Here is a 27,680-nt window from a genome sequence, read left to right on the forward strand (position 1 = left end):
CGCACTCAAGCTTTTGAGCTAACAGGCTCATACTATTTCAACTGCTTACCAACCGGGTTTATTTGAAAGCAAATGTTTTCCTAGGAATTACTTTGAGACTGGGTGTAAAGAAACTCAGGGCTAATTTGCAGAAAAAGAGCGATCCTCATGACGCTCAGACGTAGGACCTTCAGTGTCTAACTTTCCCTGTGGTCTGTCAGCTCCGTGAGGGCAGCAGCCAGGCCAGCCTCAGTCTTCACTGGATCTCCAAGGTCCCAGCACAGTGCTCAGCATGTGGTAAAGCTCTATTCATTTTTGTTGGTTAATGAAATCATGATTAATGAATACATGAGTTCTTCCACGAGCCAATCCATGAACCAAAGTGGCTTAGGTGTGCTTGTGGATGGAAGCTTTGGAAGGATCCAAAAACAGAAAATTGTTAATTCAGCACTCTTTGCAGCTATATTGTATGTTTCAGTTCCAACAGAACAAACAGACCCCCAAAATGCTTGCTAAAATCCAGTGTACTGTGAACAGCAGTCACCATGTCCCTTTTGGAATTCAGCTGGCATAAGCAATACCACCTCATCCTGCCACATTCAGTTTCTCTGTGTATCTGTAGAATAAGCTGCAAAATCCTCCAGCCACCGCAATGAGGAAACTGTAAACCCTCTGCTTCCTACCTATTCCCATAACTTCTCATGCACCATGAAGACAGTGATCCTGGATGAGGTATGGGCACCTGTTACAGAATACAGGATGACCCCCTGGTGGAAGTCATAAGACCAAAAAAGATGCTGGGGAGTAGACAGACTAGCACTGTGATAAGAGGCTAAAGGCCTTGGGAGCAACAGGAATGGCCGGTCCCATTAAGGATGACTTCCACTCTGACTCTGGCTGCCCACACACCTGTTGGTTACAGAGTATGAGGCACACTCAGCACCCTGAGCTCAGCCAGTCTCACCTCCTTGGCCATCCCCTGTGTGTGGATGCACAGGGCACTGCCTTACTCAGTTTCAGTACCTTTGCCTCTTACCAAGAGGCCCTCATCTCTCTCTTCCTCTTCGCCAGGAAGGATCTTGAAACTGCCCTTCAGGGTGCTGCTCAGAGTTTTAGAGCACAATCCAGGGCAGTTGGTATTTTTCTCAGATGATTACTTCCCAGTCTTAAGATTATAAAATTTGGAGTCAGCCATACACAAGTGCAAATCCCAACTGCCACTGAAGTCTCTGACCTTGTTCTCCTATCTATAAAAGAAGAATGATGACAATATCTACCTCCTGGTTTTGTCATGAGAATTCAATGAGCTAAATATACAAAGCATGCAGCCCAGGGCCTGGCACATAATAAGCATTTAATAAATTACTAATAGTAGTAACTATAACAGTCCTATTTTTAATATTGTCTCCCATTCTAATGGGCACAGAGATCAACTAATCGTACTTATGTGGCTAACCGATGTGGGGACAGGGCAGGAAGGCAGAGGAAAGGTGGAGCTGCTTCTATTGTAAGTGAACTATTGGGCTCCCTGAGGGTCCTTCTTTCTCTTCCAACTCACACAGCCCGACTGACTTCCTAAGTCACAGCCTGAAGCAATCACTCCACAATGGAGCTGTAGGACCTTCACTGTCTATCTTTTCCTCTGCTCTGCCAGCTCCATGAGGGCAGCAACTATGTCTGCCTCACTCTCCACTGACTCACAATGACCTTTGATTGATAGAGAAGGAGAGACAGAGACAGATAAACAGAGGGGTATGGGACGGAGGGACAGAACAAGAAGAGAGAACATTCGGAGAGAGGGAAGAGAGCCCTGGAGTCTCCTAGGGAGGCCAGGTGGCTGGAAGGTATGGGGATTGGGCAAGGCTCACACAGGCAGGCTTGCCTTCCAGTCTTGGTTCCCTGTGGTTCCAGCAGAAAAGGCAAAGCTGAGAAGAAGCTCTTCCAGGTACTCAGCAAGAGAGAATCAAGCAGCGTTTTTATCTGGGTAAGAATGTGTAGAGAATAGACATGAATTCCTCTCTAGATGCATTAGCACATTCATGTGTATTATTTAACCATGAGAAATTATGTAAAACATTGGATAATGTGCATAACCTGTGCATAACCATGCTATGGTTAAAGTAGTTAGTAACCACACGGTCCACACACTGGTGAATGTTCTCTCCTCTCTGAGCCTTTGCACCTGCCAGTCCCTCTTCTTGGCATGTCCATTCCCCATTACCTGCCTCACTTTATTAGCTCTATTCATCTTCAGGTCTGTTTATACTCTGCCTCCTCCTGAAAGTCCCCTATAGCCGGGTGTCATGTCTCAAGGCACTTATGTCACCTCGTGGGCCTTACCTGGTTACTTGTCATTCTCTCTAAAAAGACTCTGAGTTCCTTAAAAGCAAAGACTATGATTTATTTAAGTCTGTATCCCCAGTGCCTGGCACACAGTGGGCACTCAAATATACTTGCTGAACTAGTGAATAAAAAATACTTGAGTTGTTTATCTGTTTCCTTGAGAGACAGCCTCTACTCTGCTTAGGCAAGCCTCTGAATCCATCGGAGGAGACTTGTTACAAAATCAACAAGCGGAGCAATCTATTACTTCTGAGACTTCACAATGTCATGATGCTGGATTAAGGAGCCCCTTACAATGTCAGTAGCTGCCAATTAAGTAAACTGAAAATCAAGTCGGAAACCAAAGTATCAATAGAACATTGTCAACATTGCCTGGCTAAAAAAGCCAATGCAGTTACCTGCAGATTCAGGCTCAGTGCCCAGGGACCTGCACCTGCACTGTGAATTATCAAGGACTCTGCTCCAACACATGCTCCCAGCTTCTGTTCTGCTGTGCTGCCTGCACCTTCCTCCTGAGGACTGACACAGGGTGAAGCTGTGGCATTGAATCCAATGAGGTGTGAGTCAGCTTTGTTAGAAAAAGGTACCTGAAGATCCATACCCCAAAAGAAATTTGCTGTGTTTATACCCTCTAACCTATAAGCCATATAACATAACATTGGCTAATACTTGTCATATATTGTGTTAAGCAACTGAAATGAATTATTTTGTTTAGTTTATTCCTTGCAACAGCCCTTTCAAGTAAATAGCATTATCATCCTCATTATGCAGATTAGAGCACACAGAGACATTAAGTTATACACTCAAAATCACATAGCCAGTATACAACAGAACTGGGATTTGAATCCAGACACTGATTGTAGAGCCCAAACACTAACTACCCACTCATCCTTCTCATTAAAAGACTGATCAGGCTTGTTCTGAAAAATTCTAAGATCATCAATGGCTCACATACAATCATCTTTCCACCCTAATCCTGAAACTCTTAAAACACAGAGACCCCGTTGGGAAATGCACAGAGTAAATTCAGGATTAATAAAGGAAGGCCTCCTGTAGAAAGCAAATAATAAACTCAAGGAGGCAGTAGGTAACCAGTGGCAGAAGTGGAAAGTCGGCCCTTTGAGAGGGTTACTGGAGCAGGGAGCCAGCCTTATCACGCCCTACTTTGGGGGCAGAACCCTGGATTCTGAGGACCTAGGAGCTATCTAAATCCCCCTGGGAAAACAAAGGGGAGAAATGCTAACTACATGACTTATGTGCTGAACCTGAATCACCTTCCTTGGATCTGCATTCCTACATGGAGATTAAATGCTAAGGGATATCTGCCTGTTACGATCCTTCAGAGTATGGGCTTATTGATATGGTGAAGGTTAATGAAACCATTAAGTATATGCATGAAAGCTAAAACGTGGACTGAAGCTTTTCAATTTTCATCTGCAATAATGAGCACCAGGCTCAGGTTCTTACTGAGCACCTGACATTCACTAATTATTTCAGCGATTCTAGTTACAATTAATAAGGGCTCAGCCATGTGTGTTAAATCTTCACATTCCATTTTCTCATCCATCAACTGAGTAAGGGGACATGTAGAAAGGATTGCTGGAGGACAGGATGTGGCTTTAAAGTCCTTTCTTAGCTAAAAGGTATTGAGCATGACCTATGTGCCTGCCCAGCACTGCACTATGCACTTCACCTGCTTTGCCTCACTGACTCCTTGCAATGTAATTTAAGTGCTTTAATCCTTCTTTATGCCATTGCCACTGTCTCTCAAATCATCTCTCAGATTCTCCATAAGACTCCTCATATCCCCACTCCATTCTCATATTCCCCTCCTTCATCTCCAGGTACCCTCTCACTTCACCATCCGAAAGCCGTAGTTCCTCCTCAGTGAAATCTCCCGTCATTGCTCCTCCTCTTAGAGATGCATCACCTTCTTGCTCTTCCTAAAGATTGAGTCCACTAAGGACACACTTCCCCAGCAGCCTTCTCAAGTGAGACAGACAGGATTTGCTCCCACAGTCCTTGTACTACGGAGCATAAAAAGTAGATGTATCTCTCTTGATATTCTTTATCATTTCCAGATCTTTCTCCTTGTCTCCACCTTAAGAATATTGAGCTTTGAATCATATTTCATCAAATTATATCACCCATTAACCCTCATCATTGCAGTCTGCAGCAATGGGTCACTCTGTCATTTCTCCATGGTTTTAGTTTCTGCTATTTCAATTCTTAGCACTTCAACATATACACAGATCATCCTTCTAACACCCTGGCTTAGTTTTAATAAACTCATCTCTTCCAGTGGCCTAACTTTAGTCACCATGAGCCTACTTGAGCCTACAGCTGTCATCAATAAATGCAAACTCTCCATAATCCAAGCGTCACATCTCATTCTCTCTTGACTACTTGCTCAAATTTCCCATCTCCCTCTAATATCCCAATTCTGTCAATCTTTTGCCTCTCCCCAGGACCTCCAACTCACTAATCTAAACATCTTTTTCTTTATAGACTTAATTTTTAGAGCATTTTTAGTTTCACGCCAATATTGAGCAGAAGTATAGAGTTAACACACACCCCTTACCCGCACACATGCGCACGGTCTCCTCCATTATCAACAACCCCACACAAAGTGGTATATTTGTTACAATTGATGAACCTACATTGACACTATCACCCAAAGCCCATAGTTTATATAAAGGTTCACTCTTGGTGTTGTACACAGGTTTGAATAAATGTGTAACAACATGTACCTACCATTATAGTATCATTCAGAACAGTTTCACTGCCCTGAAAATCCTCTCCTCTGTGCTACACCTATTCATCCCTCCCTCCACACTAAGCCTTGGAAACCACTAACATTTTTATTGTCTTCATAGTTTTCTTTTCCAAAATGTCATACAGTTGGAATCATACAGTATGTAGCCTTTTCAGACTGGCTTCTTTCACTTAGTAATATGCATGTAAGGTTCCTACATGTCATTTCACGGCTTGATAGCTCATTTCTTTTTAGTGCTGAATAGTATTTCATTGTCTGAATGTACCACAGTTTATTTATCCAGTCACCTACTGAAGGACAATTTGGCTGCTTCTAAATTTTGACAATTATGAATAAAACTGCTATAAACATCCATGTGCAGGTTTTTGTGTGGACATAGTTTTTGACTCCTTCAGATAAATACTGAGGAGCACAACTGCTAGATCATATAGTGTGAATATGTTCAGTTTTATAAGAAAATGCCAACTTTATATTTAAAGTGGGTTTCTTGCAGACAACATATAACTAGTTGGGTCTTGTTTTTCTCACCATCTTTCCACTTTTCTTCTCCCCTGGAAGTCCTGTATCCCTTCATATCAGCTTCAGTTCCATGAACTATCATTATAATCTCTGTCACAAACACCTCAACTCCTCTGCCCTTTTCTTGTTGTATTCTTTGTAATACAATCCTGATAAAATCTAATTCTCTACCTACTCCATGCCAGCACCCAGGGAGGTAAATGTGGTTGAAAAACATCAACCATATCAGCTAGGCTCATTTTAAATTTCTGACCATGAACCTCAAATGGGCTCGGCTCTTAATGTTCTCCAGCAATCATATCCTATCTCCTTAATCCATTTACTCTTAAATTCCCTTAAAAACCATTTCAGACCTCCTCTCCTCAAATTTCTATCATTTCCTCTCCAATTCTTACTCTCAGCTGATAACTTTTCTTCCTTTTTCACTGAAAAAAATTGAATAGAAAGAAAATTCCCACTACCAATGCATCCACCTACTAGCATCCTCATCCATATACTTGACTTTCCTTCTACTGTAAACCATATGTGATTCTATCTAAATTCATTTCTCCACTTCTCCACATATATACTATATCCAATCATCCATTATATGTGCTATGAATTAATATGATGATCTACTGTTATTATATACAATGATTAGCATAATTATCTACTGTAACATTCCCATCAACATATAAAATACTATGATTTCTCCAAACAGGTGGAGGGAGGAAGGGATGGAGGGAGGGAGGAAGGGACAAGAGACAGAAGAAAGAAAGCTTCTTTTGACCCTTCTCCAGCTACTTATCCATTTCCCTGCTCTCCTTTGCAATAAAACTCCTCAAAAGAGCTGTCTATATAACTGGCTCCAATTCTTCTCTTTTCTCATTCTTTAATTCTCAACCAGCCATGCCCTCTACTCCCAAAAGTGCTCCCATCAAGGTGACCAACCACCTCCAAGTTGCTAAATCCAATGTTCAATTCTCAGTCCTCCTATTATTTGGGAATAATAATACTATCAGCTTTATAGGGTAAATGTAATCACCTAATGAAATACCAAAATGTTTAGAATACTTTTATTGTGAACTATTACTGTAATCGTTTCTTAAAAAAACTCGGCCTAAATGTCAAAAGCAGAAAATCTTCCAGGTTTACAATATGCACATTTATGTTAATTTATTCTCATTTTTACTTCAGTTGGAGCTTTCAATAAACATTCCTTCTCTCTGAAGAGAAGAGAGGGGGGAGTAAATTTGAGGCCCACACTCTTTTTCAATCTAATTTCTAAGGTCTCCATTGAGGAATGAGTGTTAATTATCCTGTATTATGTGGGTGTCTCCACAGCATCAGTCTGAGAAATTAATTTAACTTTTGACCAATGAGAGTAATATGCTTCTCTCTTTTCTAATTTAAGTTTGTCAGTAGCTTTGAAAAGGTTTGAGAGTTGGGGTTTTTGACCAAAGTCAAGGAAACTAATAATTTCCTGAAATTAGTGCTGTCAAAACAATAGCATCAGCACCAACAATTCAAAAATATCAACACACCATGTTAAATGGTTTTGGTTTGTTGTCTGTGTTGGAAGCAGAGATTAATCTCAATAATAAATGAGTTTGTGAAACTTATGGACCAAAAGGAAAGGGAAGAAATTCTGGACAAGCAGAAAATCAAAGAATCTGTTAACATCTGTGTTGAGCAGAGCACAAGAAATGGTAGATGAATATTCAAAAACTGTTCAATACATTGACCTAATAAAAAGCTCTGAGCCAATAATTCTAGGTTGAAGCCAGCAAAAGAATTAATGGCAACATAGTTCCTAGAAATAATATTTTGTAAATCTTCAAACCAATGTAAAAGCAAGTTGCTGACCATTTTACTAGTAATATTAATAAATATGTCTAAGATAAGTATTCGTTCAAGAGTAAATTTGTATTTGCAAACATGCTTGTCTATGTAGAAAATTCCAAGGAATCTGTAAAGCACCAGTATGTGAAGTTAGCCAGGTCATAGGGATATAAGGTCAACACACAAAAGATCAATCATATTTCTACATACAGTAACAAAAAATTAGAAACCAAACACTTTGAAAAATATTTCCAACAGCTAAAAAATGAAATATTTAGATATGTGTCTTGTTAAACATATGTAGCATCTACATGTTGAAAGCTATAAAACATTAATGAAAGAAATCAAAGAAGAGCTAAATAATGGAGAAATATCCCATGTCCATAATTTGGATGATTCAGTATATTGTTAAGATGTCAGTTCTCCCCAAACATATCTATAGACTTAACACAATTCTAATAAAAATTCTAGCAGAATTTATTGTGGATATGAACAAGCTTATTAAAAAATATATATAAAGGAAAGAAAAGAGAAAAGCCAAAACAATTTGAAAAATAAAAGGCAAAGTTAGAAGACTCAAAGTACCTCATTTTAAGATTTAATATAAAGCCATAAAAATAAAGATAGTGGATACTAGTGAAATAATAGATATTATTATTTTTGGCAATTGTGCAAAAGCAACTCAATGAAGATAAAATATTTCAACAAATGAAGCTGAAGCATATGAACATCCATATGCAATAAAAGGAACTTTGACCTATACTTTATATCTTATACAAAAGTTAACACAAAATGGTTCACAGACTTAAATATAAAACCTAAATTATAAAACTTCTAGAGGAAAATATTGGAGAAAAAAATACGTGTGACCTTGTGTTAAGAAATCCCACTTTAGTAAATAAAAAAAAGCTATGACACCAAAAGTATAATTATAAAAGAAAAAAAAAGTGATAAATCGGACATCACCAAAATTTAAAACTTCTATTATTTGAAAGATACTGTTAAGAGACTGAAATCACATACTGAGAGAAAATATTTACAAACCCTATCTTTTTTTTATCAATTACAGTTGACATACAATATTAGTTTCAGGTATACAACACAGTGATTAGACATTTATATAACTTATGAAGTGATCACCCTGATAAGTCTAGACACCATGATTTATTATTATAATATTATTGGCAATATTCCCTATGATGTACTTTACACCTCCATGACTATTTATATAACTAGCAATTTGTACATCTTAGTTCTTTCCCCACTTTCATGCATCCCCCCAACCTCCAACCCATCTGGCAACCATCAAAATGTTCTCTTTATCCATGAGTTTGTTTGTTTTGTTTGTTTTAGAGTCCACAAATAAGTGAAATCATATGGTATTTGCTTTTCTATGTCTGACTTATTTCACTCAACATACTACTGTCTAGGTCTATCTCTGTTGTTGCAAATGGCAAGATCTAATTCTTTTTTATGGCTGAGATAATACTCCATTGTATATATGTACCACTTCTTCTTTATCCATTCATTTATTGATGGACACTTAGGTTGCTTCTATATCTTGGTTATTGTAAATAATGCTGCAATGAACACAAGAAAGCATATGTCTTTTTAAATTAGTGTTTTGGATTTCTTCAGATAAATACCCAGAAGTGAGATCGCTGGGTCACATGGTAGTTTATTTTTTAATTTTTTGAAGAACCTTCATACTGTTTTCCATAGTGGCTGCACCAATTTACAATTCCACCAACAATGTACAAGGGTTCCCTTTTCTCCACATCCTTGCCAATACTTGTTGTACAAACCTTATCTCTTAAGAGGAATTATATGCAGAATATATATTAGAACTCTCAACACTCAATAAGAAAATAAACTCAATTTTTAAAAAAATAGACAAAGGATTTGAAAAGAGACACTTCATCAAAGATACAAAGATGGCAAAAAAGCACATAAAAAGGTGCTCAATGTCATTAGGCATTAGGGAATATAAATTAAAACCACAATGAGATAACACTACACAGAAATTAAATTGACCATATCAAGTGCTGGCAAGAATATGGAATAGCTGGAACACCCATAATTTGTTCGTGGTAATGTAAAATGGTACAACCATTCCAGAAACAGATTATAATGATTGCCAATGAAATATAATCTCTGCAAGGAGGAAGACAGGGACCTAAGAGGAATGAAAATCAGTGAAAAGGTGGTATGGTCAATGGCTTGTAGGAATCAAAGGAATGCTAGAGGTGGGGCCTCACCGGGAGTGAACTGGACATACAAGCGGTAGTGACAGATAGAGGGAGACTTGAACTGAGGATCATGGCTATACTGGCAACAACTAAGAGAATGAGCGATGGAGTTAGAGGTTGCCGATAAGGTTGTTAGAAAAGATGTTGTCAAGGAAATGAGAAAACAGAGTAACAGGAGGGTCATCTTCCTAGGTACTGAAACCACCAAAAACAACAGAAGCAGTAATGTTAGGAGAGTGACAGTGAGACAGGAGCAAACATCTTCAGGGAAGGTGAGAGAGTGACACAGAGATGAGTAAATGACTAATATAATGGTCCCCCAAATCCACGGTTTCGGTTTCCACAGTTTCAGCTACCCACAGTCAACCACAGTCCAAAAATATTAAATGGAGAAGTCTAGAAATAAACAATTCATATGTTTTAAACTACACACTGTTCTGAGTAATGTGTTGAAATCTCACGCTATCCTACCTGGGACGTAAGTCATCCCTTTGTCCAGAGTATCCACACTGTATACCTACCCACCCGTTGGCCACTTAGTACCATCTCAGTTATTGGATCAACTTTTGTGGCATCACAGTCCTTGTGTTCAAGTAATCCTTACTTTACTTAATAATGTTACATTCACATAATTTTTATTATAATTGTTATTTTTATTGTTGTTGTTAATCCCTTACTGTACCTAATTCATAAATTAAATGTTATCATAGGTATGTATGTATTTTAAAAACATAGTAAATATAGGGGTCTGTACTATCCACAGTTTCAGACATCCACTGGATCTGTGTTGGGGATATGTGTTGGAACATATCCCCTACAGATAAGGGAAGACTAGCATATAAGGAAAAGTGGATTCAGTCTATTCGTTTATCTTTCTGAATCTCAGTTTCTCCATTTGTAAGTATGCTGGTAGACCTTCCATCACGAGGTTTTTACAAGGATTGAGAGTGATAAGCAAGTAGAACATCTGTCACCCACTGTAACTGGCAGACTTCGATGTGCAGGAATATTAAGTAAATTTTAAAGGGCATCTGCTAAGTCTCAGATGTGTCTCATTCACCTCCAACTAAAGTTGAGGAGTGTGTGTTAGAAGGCTCACTGAGCTCAGGGTCACCCATGACAAACCATAGTCATCATAATCCCCCAGAGATGGTCACCTAAGACTCTCTGGTAAGCCTGGGCCAGGCCATGACCCTCCTCTCTGTAGCTATTCATATCCACGTCATCTCCGTCTTCCTGGCAGACACAGGGTCTCTTTGTCTCTTCCATCTGCAAACACCAGGCTTGCTGCCTTCCAGCCTGAGTGTTTAATGCAGGAGATAAAAATGTAACTACTTGATCTAGTGTATCTCCCCTTTTTATGGCCAAGCTAGCTGAAAGAGCCCAGGGAAGAGAAAATCTCCAGTGAAATGATGCCTTGTTTTCTGAACTGCACTGGACCCAGAGACATGCAGAGGCTCTGGGGCAGTACACTCTGACTTGCTCCTAGCACAGGGAGCAAGGACCAAGAGCTGGGTCAAGCCCTTTCCACTTCTTTGCTGTATCCTTCCATGCGTTTAGCTCTAGATAGGCATTACCACCAAGAGATGAGGTCTTGTCTACTAATAGAGAAGTTTGTGTTTTACCAGGAACAGACATCAATATTCAGAGATTCCTTGTTCTTGAGAAAGAGACAATAAAGTTGATGGAGCAAAGAGCCAAAGATTCAGGAAAACTGTGTTGCAGCAACAGGACTACCAGAGTTGAATGGGTCCATGTGATAAGGTGACCCTTCTTGTCCATTTTCCTGAGCCCAGTGTCCCTTGAACCTCCCACTGCTGGTTCATCAGGGCTCTCAGAATCTCTTAGCTGGGACAAGACACGAGCAAGTTTATTTAGCATTACTCTCGTGCAATCCTGAGAGTGGATCCCTAGCCTCCTCTACCTCACACTAGTCAGTGACCACATTTTCTTTGTTCATTGCCAATTTCATTGCCTAGTACATAGTAGGCTCTCAAGAAGGAAGGAAGGAAGGACGGACGGAAGGAAGGAAGGAAGGAAGGAAGGAAGGAAGGAAGGAAGGAAGGAAGGAAGGAAGGAAGGGTGTCAGGGATGGAGGAACACACAACGCAGCTCTTTGTGTCACCACCCAGCTCTGTGCTAGGTGCCAAAACCTAGAACATTCAAAGTATCTTCTCTGAATTTTTCTCCATGACAATCTGCCTGAGCTGAGCAGTCATTCATTTTTCTTTCTAGCATTTCCCTTCTTCTCCCTAAATTTTATACATATTAAAAATGGGCGGCCACTCTCATCTGAAAACATTTTCTTGATCCTTTTCCTAGCTAACAAACATTTACTTACCTCATTCTCTAATGCAAAGTGACATTTTGATGCAGCAAACTGGAAGGAGACAAGAATCATTAATTCAGAAAAATGGCCGATCTCCTGCAGTTTGCTAGGCTCCCACTTATTTGCTGAGGAATCCAAGCTCTGGAAAAGCAAAACTGCACTATTTACCAACTATCAGTTACCAACCTAAAGCTGCTGTCATTAATTAGCACTGAAAGTGATGTTTGTCTCTTGTGTCCTTTCTGAATAGACTCCAAATAGACTTGTTTCAGTTACAAAACCAATAAGAAAGCCTCTAGAGGAAAATATTTGGGGAGAATAGTGGTACAAGAGTGACAAGAAATACTCTTTTGTCCAACATTTTGGATCATTATCTGGAATTGATGCAGTCTGTTTGGGGGAGAGAGAAGTTGGCATGTTACTAGAAAAAGAAGTCAGCCTCTCAAAGATAATTTAGAAAGGCATGCCTAGGGAAGAAAAGAGAGAACTCCAGAGGCAATGAAAAAAAAAAAAAAAGGTCAAGGTCCAAAATTTTTATTCAATAGCCAAATAATTTAAGGAGCCATGATTCAACATACAAAAGGATTTGTGGTAAGAAAGAATCCTATTAGATTTAAATTACATTTGGTTTTTAAATTTACAATTTAATAAATTTCCCAGCACATTAAAAAAAAAAAAGCACACCCATATACATTTTTTCCCCAATTTTAGCACATCAGTCGTGTCTTTCCAGTAAACTTCCTGTGTAGAGCAATTACTATTATGGATTGGTGGTAAATGACTGAAGCGTTATTTCCACCAGCCTTAAAAGTTCATTTTTTTACTACTCCTCTCTCAGAATTGAAGGACTGCTGCTTTGAAAGAGCCCAGGATGGGCTTTGGCAAGCATCAGAATCAGAGAACTTGACTGAAAGACAGATTCCTGGGTCTCATCCCAGGAATTCTGACTCAATAAATCTGTGACAGGGCCTGGTACCTGCAGTTTTAGCAGGGATCCAAGGTGACTCTGCTGCAGGTGGCCCATGGAACACATGAATTCTGGCTTAGAGAAGATGTCCTCTAGGCTGTTGTGTCAAGAGAAATTGCCCTGCCTTCTGGACCCAGCACATTCCCTGCTTCAAATGCTCTCCATATCACACTTGGTGAATAGGTACTGATAAATACGACTGTATTGGGCAAGCCAGTCTGTGGGGCTCAGTGTGACACACCTCTGATTTCTCTTTATTCTATTAGAACGATTACAGGAAGTTATCTATGCAATGCAAGGATTTTGTGGTGGGCGTGCTGGACCTATGCCGAGACACGGAAGAGGTGGAAGCAATTTTAAATGGTGACGTGAACTTCCAAGTCTGGTCCGATCACCACCGTCCAAGTCTGAGCCGGATCAAACTCGCCATTAAATACGAAGTCAAGAAGGTAAGCTTCCCCACCTCTCCTGGCCTTCTCACCTGGCAGGACTGCTGACCTAGCTTTGTGTTCATTAATATTTTATGTTCTCACAAGGTGACAGTAACAACAACAATTACTCAACTTCTCTCTAGACAGGGAACTGCCAGCCTGGCAGGACTACTAAGAGCTCCTCTCACCATCCTGTTTCCCTTCTTCCCCAGCCTATCAGGAGAGAGAAAAAGAGTGTGATAATCATTCCATCAACAGGCTTTGAGCCTCGAGAACTGAAGAGATTTTTTTCAGCCTCTAACCACTGGTAGGGACAATGTCACTATGAGTGTTCCCATCAGCTAGCAGGTCAATACCCAAATTTTCATCAGAAACATATTACTAAGGTTTTTCAACAGCATGTATTGAGCTTTTTCTGTGTGTCTAGGAACTCGTTATGTAGAAAATGCTTTAGTGTTAAGGCTTTTGTGGGATCCATGGTTCTGGGAGGCTTCGAAGAATTTCACTCCCAAGGCTTATGAAAGTCCACAGTAGGAAGCTTGAGTCAATTTTCATAAGAACAAGCTCGTTCCACCTCCTCAATTGACCTCAAGGTGTCTTTAATGGCCACTAGCACCCAGTAGCTCTCAGACCCACAGTGGCTGGTCAGACTGAGGTCCTAAGAACCAAAACTCAATTATGTGTCCACTTTGGATGTACTCTGGATTCTTTAGAATGTGCTCTTATGTTATATAATGTCAATTCATCCTCATGAAAACTGCAGAGCTCCGAAGATCATGTGTTTAAATATGAATGTGCTGTCCACATAACAAGATAGCTAATCAGTCTTTCAGAATTTATTTTTTTTCCTTAGCTATTTCACAGGGTCAATACTGGGGATATTTTCAATACCCCCAAAACAGCCTCTGGGTATTTTTCCCCTTGCCTGAGTATCTTGTTTGGGGTGAACCATCCTTTAACAACTCACGTGTATCTCTGGAATTCATCTAGAGAGAGCTTCCAAGTTTGATAAAATCTTCCTGCCCTTTTACTTTTAACAATAACCAAAAATTTTAAGAAAAACAGTTTTTTTAAAAGATTCTGAGTCCCAAAGATAAAACTGATAAATCATGGGAAGGTGGCCTTAGATTAATATTCAAAAGCATAGATTGATAGGAGGAGAAGAGTCAGGCTGCAGTTTCAAGTACAATCCTATTTTCTGAACTCAGGGAAACTCATTTTTTAGCCTACCCCAAGAACTCACAGAGGTTTTTCATCAAAGTACAGCAATCTCTCCTGAAGCTGCTGAGATATCCATGGCCTTGAAGGTCAAACAAACCCTGCTGTGAATGGTAAAGATGGGTTTGAGCTTCCAGAACCAGAAGCATTTCCTTCCTTCCCCAGGCCAGAGCATCTTCCTGCTTCCCAGCAGAGGGTGAAAGGTGAAGCTGTCTTTGAAAAGCCAAAGAACAGGTGCTTGGCATTTGTAGATTTACATTCACAGTTTTAGATATTTAGGAGCAATTCCAATAACCTATGAAATGTAGGCATTCACAATTTTTCTGAAACATAAATCCAAATCTCTTAGCAAAACGGTCATTGAAGGTAGATGAGTCAGCTAGTCCAGAAATCTGGCCACCACTTCAGAGCTACATGTTCCCCCTCATTGTCAACTACCAAGTACAAAATGGCTGTGGTGATGAATGCAAAGAAAAAGTGAAACTGTCCATGAACATGACGGTTTGGGCCAGAATAAAAAGGTTTTATGAGGAAAATCATTTACTCTAGTGGTATTTGACGAATAGGGGGTCGTAAAGGTCTCAGGAAACAGCCATCATGAATGTCAAGTGCCTGCTGCAATCCGTACGGAGGACGATGATAAACGACCCACATAAAATGTCAGCTTTGCTCATTTCAAAGACCTCCCATCTCTTGAACCGTGTATGCCATCAGGTGACAGCAGACAGACTCACGGTTTTCCTCGACATTTATTCTATTGTTGTTTACCAGTGAAAATGTCCAATATTAAAAAGGCTTATTACTATTATAATGAGAATTCAGTTTTAATTTCTGGACTTTAGCAGGCTGGCCTGTGCACAATCTAACCCTGGGTCACTGAGTGAAGGAACAACTAGCACCGAGGCCCATTCACGAATACACTTTCACAACTGACATACACACACACACACACACACACACACAGAGTCTTACAAATGAAATATAAAACCATGAAAAATTCCTAACACTCTGCCCATGTGATATCAACTCGAACCATTAATTCACTGATCAAAGCAAACTAGTTGTTCCTGGTAGTTTCATGGGCTGGTAATAGGTGTGACCTTAAGAAAAGGTTTTGTGTTCAAACAAGTCAAATAGACTTCTTTGTTAAAGAAATTACAGAACCTTTAATATGAATTGATACTCTAAAAAAAAAAAAAAAAAGGGAGTATAATATCTATTACTTAACCACGGAACTCTATTTCTCATAGAACATCTGGTGAAACCAGTTGTCCACGTAACAGTCTTTGGGAAACTCTAATATAGAATCAGCCTATATATCTACGAAGTGCATAAATCTGAATGGGGTGGGTGCTGCCTTGTGGCTGGTACTGCACCCTAGATCCTGTCCTTCATCTGAATGTCTGCCTCTCTTCAGGCACTACCCTAATGCCTGGTCCCCTGGCTGGCTCAGTCGTAACGTCATCCTCCATTAGATAAAGACAATAGTCCCACCATGGAACATGGGACCACTTGGTAACAAGGAAAGAATCATGAAGTAAGTGTCAGGAGATCAAATTTCTAGCATAATTCTTACAGTTACTAGCCATGTGGTCTTGGGCAAGTCTTTGAAGTTCTCTAGGCCTCATTCCCCAGCTGCAAAATGGACATATGAGTGTGTTTGCTTCACAAAGTTTTCTGTGAACTTTCAAATGAGTTGATATGAGGAAATGCTCTAGAAACTAAAGTTCTCTGCAGCAACACGAGGAAGCATCACTGCTGTCATTCAGTGATGTCCTCCTTCCTTGGGATTATAGGGATCCTTTTATCCCTGGAGACACTCCCTAGCTTGTCCTTTGTTATCTCCCCAGAGAATACTAGAAATGTTCCCCCGACTCCCCCGTGTAAGGACATCATGCTTATAGCCTAAAATGTCTCCCAAAAAGACCAAAGGCCCCATGATAACATGGTGATTCTCCATGACCTCTACCTTAAAAGGGTAACTCAGTCTCCTCAATAACCCATGTAGATGTGTCATCTGAAATGTTAAACACTGTGTCTGGAAGGCAGTGTTGGAGAAGTGGCTAAGACGGTACTCTCTGAGGTTAATCCTGGTCCAACCACTTATTCATAAGATCACTTGAGCAAGTCACTTAGCCTCTCTGTGTCTCACTTTCCTCATCTATAAAATTTGAAGAATAATGCTTACTTCATAAGATTACAAGAATTGAATGGGATAAAGTACGTGTGCCTCACCAGCCTGTGGGTATGAATGAGGCAGTATTAATTCACACATTGTACTGTCCTAGAGTGAATGCCCACATAAGACATTTCTGTTATCCATCTCAGTTCATCCCAACTTTTAAAGGTACAGTCCCCTCAGAAGCCAAACTTGCCTCATGAAAAAGCAAGGATGCTTCTCTTCCTATGCTGAATCACACTTAAGCTCAAAAGTGACTCCACTGTGCCTCATGGATAAAGAAAACAGCTTTAGCCTGAAGCACCCATATATAGAGGCATTAGTCTTCTCCTCCAAGGCCAATCCGAGTAACAGACATCTTGCTGTCTTCTCCATTTCTATCCGTCTCTGTCCCCAGGGAACCATGCCTAAATATCCCTCTTTTCTCATTCTGCATATCAACTCTAAATAAATGCTTAGGGCACTTCCATCCTACCAGCTGAAAAGACCTAACATCTCTGAATCTGTTTTGGCTCAGTTGGGCCCAGGCTGCACCCATAAAATAAGCCCAGTGTCTGGCATGTGGTCATTGCTAAGTGACCAGTCACAGAGACCCAGATACAATCCTTGGTGCTCTATTCAACTTGTCTGAGGGCACACATCTGGGCCCTTCACTCTCATGCCTCCCTCTCTCCCTCTTTATAGCTTCTTCATCTCTAGGCTTACAGGGAAGTTATGTTCTTTCTCCTGTATCACTTCTTCCTTCTTCCTAACTCCAAGTCTGTCTTAATGAGGATCAGGTGAATCTCCTGTTCACCGAAAGAACTTTGCAGGCCTGAGTCCTGAGGGCTCAACTGCCAAGAGAGAGTGAGACAAAAAGACCCTAAAGGTCCTATTTTACATGGTAGAGGCCGTAACTCCACCTTCAGAGGAAGTGCATGCCCCTTTGGACATAACTAAGCTACATAACGTCTGCTACAAAAAAAAAAAAAAAAAAGGAAAAAAAAAAAAAACACGAAAATTTCTGTCAAAATTGTATTATTCCTATTGCAGAAAACATATCTCTTATCAGGCAATATCACCAGTAAGGATGGTAAGTTCAATCTGACAAGCTGTTTTAGCCATCACCTCTGAGCTGTACAGACACTCATCGGCTTGCTGGGGATCCTGAAGAGAGTCTTGCCCTGAAAGAGTCATCAGTGTGGTGGGTGAGGTAAAGACAGGTATGCTATGACTACCGCAGCAGCAGCCCCTGCACTTCACTAGCCGAGCAAAACAGAGTTCACAGCAGTTACCTCTTTTGGACTTCCAGTTCTAGCACCCTGGCATGTGGCTTGATCTGAGGAATCTAATCAAGGTGCCAGCAACCTTTCCTTCAAACTCCTCACTCTCCTTAGGAAGCAGCTCCATTCTGCCGAGCCTTCCAGTCCCTGGATTTTCAGAGGTGTCCTTTCCTGACTCTGCCAAGCTGCTGGTGATTCTTGTCTCAGAAAGCTAGTCTCACATGAAATAAAGACCTGGGACAGGACATTGGGAGTGGGGAGGACTGCAGAGAGAAACCCTCACTAACCCTACTCAGTAACACAACTCCCTTTCTTCACACTGTTGCACTAAGGAAATAATATGCCTTGCGAGTTTCGTACACTTACTCACTCATTTAACAAGCATTCAGTGCTGTCTGTGATACCACCAGCTCTGTGCTGGGCAGTGTGGAGAGATTGAGAAGACCAAGACCCAGGTCTTGCCCTTGAGGGGTTCATGTAGCAATAGAGAGAGATGTGTGAACAAAGGTTTGCTATCCCGTCTGGACAAGGCAAACAGGAATGGGAAGTGGGCAGAGGAAGCACTGACCAGCTCAGTGTAGACCTTGGGAAAAGTTTCCCAGGAGAGAAATGCTTAAGACAGGGCTTAAAGGATGAGAAGTGCTGAATGGGATGGCAACTTAGGCAGAGAAAGGTGAAAGTCAAAAAGTCACAAACACCTAAGAGTGGCATGTGCAGGGAACATGTTTAGAGAGGGATGAGTGTTTCCCTGTGGCTGTTTCACTGTGGGAAAGAAAGAGAGTGGAAAGCTTGTCAGAACCAGATCCCAGAGGGCATTACATGCCATGCACAGGCACTTGGACTTTATCTTGCTAGCAGTATCCAATAGAATGTTCTGTGATGATGGAAATTCTCTATTTTCTACTCTCTAATATGGCAGCCTCTAGCCTCATATGGCAAATTAGCACTTGAAATATGGTTGATGTAATTATGAAGCTGAATTCTTACTATTTTAAAATTAAATTTCAAAAGCCACATGTGGCCAGTGGTTAGCAAATTGACAGCATAACTGCATACCCTCTCTCATACATTCAACAAGTTTCCACTGAGTGACTATAAAGTATGCTGTGCTGATCACTGGGGACATGGTGGTGAATAAAAATGACATAATGTTAGTCATCACGGGGAAGACATAGTAATCAAAACATAAGACCAATAAATTGTAATACTGCAATTAAAGTGAGTGTTGTAAATGTGTAGAACGTGATAATATCACTTCTAAAAGCAGATGTGACCTGATCAGGGAGGTCAATGATGGCTTCTCTGAGGAATTCAGGCTTGCTCTGAGAAGAAATGAACCAGAGATGGAGAGGACATTTCTGGCTGAGAGAACGTGTTCAAAGGCCCTGTGGTGAGAACATAGCATGTAAGAAGAAATGAAAGAAGGTGAACATGGTCGAGCTACAAGGCATGAGCAAGAGTGGGGTGTGAGATGAGTACAACTAAGCAAAGAGAGACCAGACCCTGCGGAGGTTTGTACACCATGCTAAAGGATTTTGTTTTTGTTCTTTTAAGACTAGGAAGCCATTTACAAGCCAAGTGGTTGTAAAAATGTGGCTAGATGGAGAGACAGCTTTTCCTCCGCTGGATATGGATGCAGCATTATTTGTTGGGCAAAAGGAACAGGATATTAATCAAGACAGGTGAAGTTATACTATGTTGAGAAGCAAAACCAAAGTTGTAGTGGCTTCTAACAAAAGGAGGTTTATTTATTGCTCATCCTAGTTCTATCTAGGAACAGAATCCACTGAGGAACCCACGCTGATAGAATAGCCACCACTTCAAATGTTTCCACCCTGCTAAAGGGAAATCCAGCTCTGGACAGTCTTGTACCAGCAATTAAATACTGTCACCTGGAAGTGACACACATTGTTTCTGTTTACAACTCACTGTTAACAATCAGTCACATCACTCACCCCACCACAAGAAGGGCCAGGGTATATAACCCTGCCAAACATCTGAAAGGAGAGAAAAATGGAGTTACTTGGCAAATAGCATTAATGACTACTGAAAGGAGAAAAGTTGAGGAAATGCATATTGAAGTTAGTCTTAACTTCTCTGTAAAGAGGAAGCAGAATCACCTTCTGAGGTAGAAAGCAGCCTGAAAAAAGTTTTTTAAAAATTTCAGAAAAAATTCTGTGGGAGATGAGAGAGTGAAACGGTAGATCCAATAGCCCAGCCAAGGCTGGAGATTGTAAATTAGTTGGTATAGCCTGTGTTCTTTATAAAAATGAAAAATCTCTACCAAAAAAATGGTAAGACGTCAAGTCAGTGTCCTCCATGAACCTCAATTCTCTGCTGTCACCTTCATTTCAAAATTCCTTCATAGACATGGAGCCCAGAAGTGCACAAAATGTGCCCACAGGGCACAGCACCCAGAAGGTTCCCCTCAGAGAAGAAAGCTGAGGAGGGAAGAACAAGCTTAGAAGTAAGAAGCGGGGCCAATTCCACTCACATCACCACTCTGTCTAACCCCAGGAGTCTCTTTGATTCTTCCTTCTAAAAATCACCATCTTGTGAACATTTTATAGTCATGCTGTAAACGGGCCCATTTTTATATCTGGAAAAACTCACAGGAAGAGAAAATAGAACCTGCTGGGTTGCAATATAGTGTTATGGCTGGAAGCCTGCCTGCTCAGGCTCTCCACTTACTAAATATGTGGCTTTAGATAAGTTACTGAATCTGCTGGCCTGCAGGGCCCTCCCAGGTAAGGCAGAGACACTGCTCCAACTTGCAAGAGCCTTCTGGCCTAAATCTGTGCTATGAGACACAATGAGGCCCAGCAGTAGATGCACAACTGGCTGAACTCCTCGCCCTAGTATAGTGATCATGGGTAGGGACACTAGAGAGAGGGCAGATGACCTCTGCTAGGGTTCTGTTTCATTTCCTCCAACTGCACAGAGCACAGGGCCAGTGAGCAAAGGGAACCTGGGGACACTGGGGTTTCCTAGAGGACGTCTGAGAGGTCAGTCATAAGCTCACATGCTCTGAGCTGACATTCTCCCCACTGTGCTTTCCTGCTAAGCCAGCATTTTAACAGCTGCTCATCAGAGGTAAGAAGATCAGAGTTGTCAGAAACACAGTCTGGCTGGTCAGGCACTACACCAAACTGCACCACAGGGTGCCCACTGGCTGCCAAACGCGGCTGGAATCCACTGGTATCGAAAGCATCAGTCAGCATCCTCTTTGGGGATTCCTCTTGGCACTTCTGTAACCCTAGCCTGGCCACGTGGCACAAAAATGATTAATGTCCATTCATCACTTGGCTCAGAGGGGCTATCTTTTGCATAGAAAAGTTTTGTTTTCTCAAACAAAAAATCTCAATAAGGACTAATCCAAGTATGTATATGTGTGTGTATATATGTATATATATGTGTATGTGTATATATGAGTGTATATGTATATGTGTATGCATGAATGTATGTATGTGTATGAATATGTATACGTATGTGTGTGTGTGTGTGTGTGTGTGTGTGTGTGTGTGTAACCTCCATCCCTTTTCTGCCTGGAAAACTCTCAGAAAATGAAAAACAGAACATGTTAGACAAAAGTACAGTGTTGTGGCTGGAAGCCTGACTGCACATGTTCAAATCCCTAGTCCCTCAATTGTCCTACTAAATACATGGTTATAGACAAGTTTTCTGTCTCTGGGCCTCAATTTTCTTATTTGGATAATGGGAACAAATAATAGTACTTAATAAACAATAATCAATGTTCATTAACATATATAATGTAGCTAGAACATGGTAAGTGCAGAATAAATGATAATTAATGGAAGCTGCCTGCCATGTTGGCTTTACAAGCAGAACTACCCTTAAGACTAAACAAGGTGTCTCAACCTCAGCACTACTGACAATTGGGGCCAGATAGTTCTTCACTGTAGGCACTGCCCTGTGCATTACAGGGTATTTAACAACATCCCTAGCCTCTACCAACTAGATGTCAGTAGCGCCCTCCCCACAAGCTGTGGCAACCAAAAATATCTCCAGACAAAGTCTCTAATGTCCCTGGGAGAAAGGGTGAGGACAATATTATCCCTGTTGAGAATCTCTAGGATAGTTTTCAGGTTCTAGAGCATAACCCCTTAACCATAAACCCCTGAGAAGAGAGACTACAGTTCTCCAAGGATGCACTGCATCTCTCTAGACCAAAGGCATGGTTAGATCAAGCTCAAAGTCATTATATCTCTACAACAAGCTAAATTCTCAAACTTAGCTACACAACAGAACCACCCAGAGCTTTCTAATCCAATTCTTCTAAGTGGGAACCCAGACATTGTGTTTTTTAAAGGCCTTCTGATGGTTTTAACTTTGTAAAGACTGAGCTTCTGGAAGGTGGGACCTTTCTTCATTCATTTTCTTGTTTTAGAAGACAGAGCAGGCTGGGTGGTGAATAAATGAATAGATGAGTGTAAAACGTGAAGTCATAGGCTTTACTGCTTCTCCAAGTATCGGTAATTCTCCTTGTGATTAAAAATCTACATAACAGAATTCGCATAATGTTCCAGGCTGGCTTCAGAGTACGGGGCCATCATCTCCATTCCCTTCATTGCTGACCTGTATCTCTTTTGGGTTAGTAACTCTGGAAAAGAGATCTTTCTATCCAGAGAGGCCCTAACACTGGCTCTGTCCTGGCAGTAATAGGGATGGAGCAGGGTGGGTGGCTCCCAGGGTAGTCCTGTACTGTTAGAGAGAGGAGTAATGGGGCCTTGTCTTCCAAAGAGGAGACTGGATCATTGAGTGCTCCTCAGGGGGCCAGGAGTGCTCCCTCCACTTACCAGCCTGAACTGCCGACCCACCCCCCACAACCTGCCTGGCTCAGCTTTAAGAGAAAAGATGCTTCCTCTCTGCCTTTCCTCAGGCCTACTGTGAATCACCTGACACATCTTTCTCTAAAGAGCAGATACTACTGCACATTTACAAAAGAGACTTCAGATCCTCAAAGTATGAGTGGTCCCAATAGGGCAGAAAACCATTGTCCTTCTGGTTATTGTGCTGTTTTGTTTTTGTTTTTTTTTTTTTTCAGCTCTTTCAATATATAAATATTTGCATGAATGGATAATCCTTTAAGGTTTTTTCTTCTTGATTACCATATCCCCTGAGCCATATTGCCTTAGCTTGTATAACTCTTTATATTCATCATCTGCTGCATTTGTTAAGAGAGGCAGAGCCAGGTTATTATTACATCTTGATTTGGGGGTTAAAAAGAAGAGAGGAGTCTGAAGAGCATTCAAGGGGGGACCATAAATCCCCAATGCAAATAAGAGGCAAAAAGCTCAAAGTGGAAAGAACAAGAGTCATTTTCGAATTGTCAATTTTATACTAGAGGCAAACGGATATCAGAAATTATAGATCCCCCCATCCTAAGGACCTGCGACTAATTCCAGTACTTAAGCTAAAGAACAACTATACATTTGTCTCATTTCTGTACTAAATGCTCATATGGATTCTAAGTCTTAATGAGCATTTGACCTTTTATATATTCTTTCCACTATATACTTTTATCAACGTTCATCTGCCTAAGATCACTTGTTAATTTCTTGATGACAGGGGTGTTTTCTACATATAATTGTGAGTGAAAATCTCTGCATAATAGAGATGCTTTCATTTGTGTAATCCAGCCATAGTCATATCTTGCCTGGATGATTACAATAGCTTCTACCTGGTTGACTTACCTTCTGTCCTTCCTCACTCCCCCCTCCCCCACTCCACACACACAAGCAACAGTCAGAGAAATTTTTAAGTAATCAGATGATGTCATGCCTTGGTTTGAATCTTCCATCTAAAGGTAAATGAGACGGACACAGTTCTTGCCCCCAGAGAGTCATAGCCTAATAATTTTTACCACTAGAAGCAGTGCCTGAAATGAGGGTCCTTGTGCAAGGGCTCCTTGTGATCTCAGGAGAAACCTGCAACAAAGGGGGCAGAAGGATGGGGCAAGAGAAGCAGCTAAGCTAAGGTGTGGTTTCAGTGAAGCCTAACTTCAGCCTGATCTGGGGTGGGTGAGAGTCTGGAGTGTGAGGAGCACGAAAGACATGCCCTGTGCCCTGTACTGAGGCAAGGGAACTGGCCTTTTCTATACCTGTACCAGTCAGCTACAGTTATGCCCAAGGGGAGGGCATAACTTCCCAGATATTTCTGCATCCAACACCTCTAGCAGCTGGGGAAAGGTGCACCTTACTGGTAAAGGAATCTTGGCAGGCTGCCACCACCATCTTCTTGGCCCTAAAGCGCTTAAAATCCAAACTACTAACCATGCCTACAAGATGCTGCATGGCCTGGCCTCTGCCTTCCTCTCTAAATTCACTTCACGCCAAGCTCCCTCCTGCTCATTCGTCTCCAGCTACAATGCCTGCCTCTCCATGCCCTAAACACTCCACACTAGTTCCCACCCCAGAGAAGTTACTAATTCCTTTCCCTCAAATCTCTGCTGGCTGGATCCTCTTCATTGTTCAAAAATCAGATCAACTAACTCTTTCTCAAAGAGACTCTCCTGACCACCCTATCTGAATGTAGTCACTATGCTGCTTCCTCCCTCATCGGCCACTCTCGACCTCAGTGCCCTCTTTTGTAGTAAACAACCTTTGTTTCATCTATTTACTAGTTTATTGTCTATTTCCCCCAATACAGTAAACTCTGTGGCAGCAGCTCACCAGTCTCCCTAGCCTAGAGCAGACCCAGGCAATTAGAAGATTCTTAAAAATATTTATTGAATTTGATAATTGAATGAATGAATGAATGCACCATGCTTGAGTTTTCTTTCAGTTCTTATTTTTCTGAAATATAACAAAATCCCATGTTCAAGTTGAGATACATTCCTAGAAGCTGTTGAGGAAACTCTCAGGGTTCTCTTGAGAATCAAAATGAGATAAATAGGAAAGTAGCCTATGATGAACTAGTAGATATTAGTCATTATTTGTCTCATTCTTGAACTCCTACAACTATTGGCACCAAGGCCATGGAAACTCAGATTATGGCTGACAGTGTTATTTTGGAAGGAAGGAAGAAAGGAAGGTCATTTAAATATAAAACAGCATTGCTTGATTAATAAAATTTGTAATGTTTTGATCATTTTTCTTCAATAATTTACTTCAAGTTGCATCCTGAATTACACATTAATTAATTGTTATACTTAATATTCTATAATAAACCCATCTGATGTATTATCGTCTGACCGCTTTGCTTCCTCCCCTTCTGACAGATATTAGATCTTGATGGACATACTTGCAAGCTTGAAGGAAAGAACAATCATAGGTGACACCAATTAGCAGCTAAATCTGTGGACATTAAAAAAGATAAGTAGGACCCAGCCCCCTGCCTTTAAGAACTTACATCCTAAAAGGCTACACAGACTGAACCTAGTCCTTTATCAGATAAGGAAAGAGTAACTCAGGCAAAAATGATGTGGGGAAACTTCAAAGAGGAAGAAGAGGTAGCTTCTGAGTCAGACCCTGAAAGGTGGGTCAGAGATCAAAAGAAAAGGGGAATGAAGACATGCTAGATGGAGGAAACAGTGGGCAAAGCACAAAGGCGTGATAGTGTTTGAAGAATTACAACATGGTCAGGATGAATGCTTAACGGAAGAGAGGAGGCCGAGGAGGAGGGGGCAAAATGATGTGGGAAATCAGCAGCCTGGGGTTGGAGGAAATCTGACCTGCTGGTGAAGCCGGCAGGCTGTAATGGGCTGTGGCGGGGCATGGAGATGCGCCTTCATTCCATAACAGAAAGGGGTCCCTAGAGATTGATTATCTTTGCATTTGCCTTTACGATTGTACCTACTGCATTTATCGCACAAACAGTATTATAACAATAAGAAAAATATTTAAAAGGTAAATAATCTACAATCATATGCTATATATGCAGTTGTTTTCGTTTACAAACTTCCAATTCTTACCCATACGAACATATGTATTTTTATATAGCTATAGGATAAATAATTTTGTGATTTGATTCACCTAGCATCAGAAGGTAAATCTTTTTCTATTTTTCTATAATTATTATTTTTATACCAGCATAAGACTGATGTACCATTATGTATGTATCTTCTCTACTGATGAACACTCACTTTTTACAAGTATTTATATTTGATCATTATCACCGTACACAGTACTTTCTTTCCTTCTTTTCTATTTCCTAAAATTGAAATTCTGAGAGTGACGCTGAGTCAAAGGACACAAATATTTGTGAAACACACCTCAAATGTCTATACTATTTTTCAGTGTCAACAGTATTATACAACTGAACTGGTTTCTTCAGTACTTCACAAGCATTAAGTAGCATTATGTTTTTTCCCCTCTAATTTAGTAGATATAAAATACCATCTTATGTGTATTTTCAAATGCATTCTCTGGTCTCTAGGCAGATGAGTATTTCTATGTGAACTCAGCCCGCCCACAGCCACTCTACACCACAGCACCATGATCCTTCAGCATTTCCAAACTGGAGCTTTGATCTTTTCTATGTTGATGTGTATGGCACTTGTGTAATATAGAACTTCTGACCCATTTGTGGCCTGGTCAGTGGTGTGTCACGACTGTAGGTCATCTCGCTTTCATAATTATGATAGTCCTAGTAGCAAGATTTAATAGTATCAATGAGAACAAGGACTAGCTAAAACACAATTTAGAAGAGTCCAGTGGATGATGAGCACCTAAAGTAAGGCAATGGCTATGCTCACAAAAGGAAGGAATCTCTGTAACTGTTATATTGGAGGTGAAAACAGGACTTTGCAATCTAGGGCACAAGTTCAACCCAGAAGCTTCTATGAGGGTCTGGCCTACCAACCACAAGATAAATGGCTTTACACATATTACTAATTGTCCTAACAGAGACTTCATTTGGGTGAGGAAGGGAATTGGAGGCCATTTAGGAGCCTGGAGGACTTTGTGGCAGAATGGGGCAGCACAGAGCCCTGGGCCCACATGGATGAGGAGATGGAGTGGGGGCGGACAAGGAGAGAAGAATCAGGACTTGAGACGAGATGCTCAAAAAGAACAGCTCTCTCACACTAAATGCCAGCCCTGTCTCCGCTCTTTGTATGCATACCACAGCTTCAATCATGTTTTCTCCATTTTAGTGGTGAAAGAGGGAGAGCAAGTCATGGAAAACTAAGCAGCTGGTAAGAAGTAGGGCAGGACTCCAACTTATACTCCTAGTCTCAAAGCCTGTTTTTTAATGACCACACTGTGCTGGAACCAGCAGGGCCAACACAAGATCTCCCTGCCTAGCAGGCTGCCAGAGAAATTCCCAAAGGGAGCAAGTAAACCCACAGAGCAGGCGCTCTTGCTCGAGTCCACAAGTCCTGTGCATGAAGGCAGAGCAGCACCAGAAACTGGAGGAGGGCATCTGGCTGTGTTAACTAACACAGCCGAGTTCCTCAGACATACTTAACCTCTTGCTGGGTCCTCAACTACCCCTTCTTATCCAGTTTCTCCAAATTATTTTCAGTGGACTCAAAATGACACTTGATTTTCTAATAAGGATCCTCATTCAATGGTCAAAAAGGAGCTGTTAAAATGTTCACTAATTTGGAAGCTGCTTTCAGTAACTATCAGGCTGAAATTTAGTG

The 27,680-nt window shown here is 40.9% G+C and overlaps 1 protein-coding gene across 3 annotated transcripts in view; it reads left to right on the plus strand.

Moving 5' to 3' along the window:
• The window catches only part of TRPC7 (transient receptor potential cation channel subfamily C member 7), a 127,373-nt gene that overhangs the window by 27,846 nt on the left and 71,847 nt on the right, over positions 1–27,680 (plus strand). The window contains exon 3 of one of the 3 annotated variants that reach the window (XM_006923093.1): positions 13,250–13,432. The exons of the other annotated variants lie outside the window; for them this stretch is intronic. Within the exon in view, the coding sequence (XP_006923155.1) occupies positions 13,250–13,432 (183 nt within the window). The remainder of the gene's footprint in view (positions 1–13,249; positions 13,433–27,680) is intronic. 3 annotated transcript variants of the gene reach the window in all.

Source organism: Pteropus alecto, unplaced genomic scaffold (genome assembly GCF_000325575.1).
Source record: "Pteropus alecto unplaced genomic scaffold, ASM32557v1 scaffold78, whole genome shotgun sequence".
NCBI lineage: Eukaryota > Metazoa > Chordata > Mammalia > Chiroptera > Pteropodidae > Pteropus > Pteropus alecto.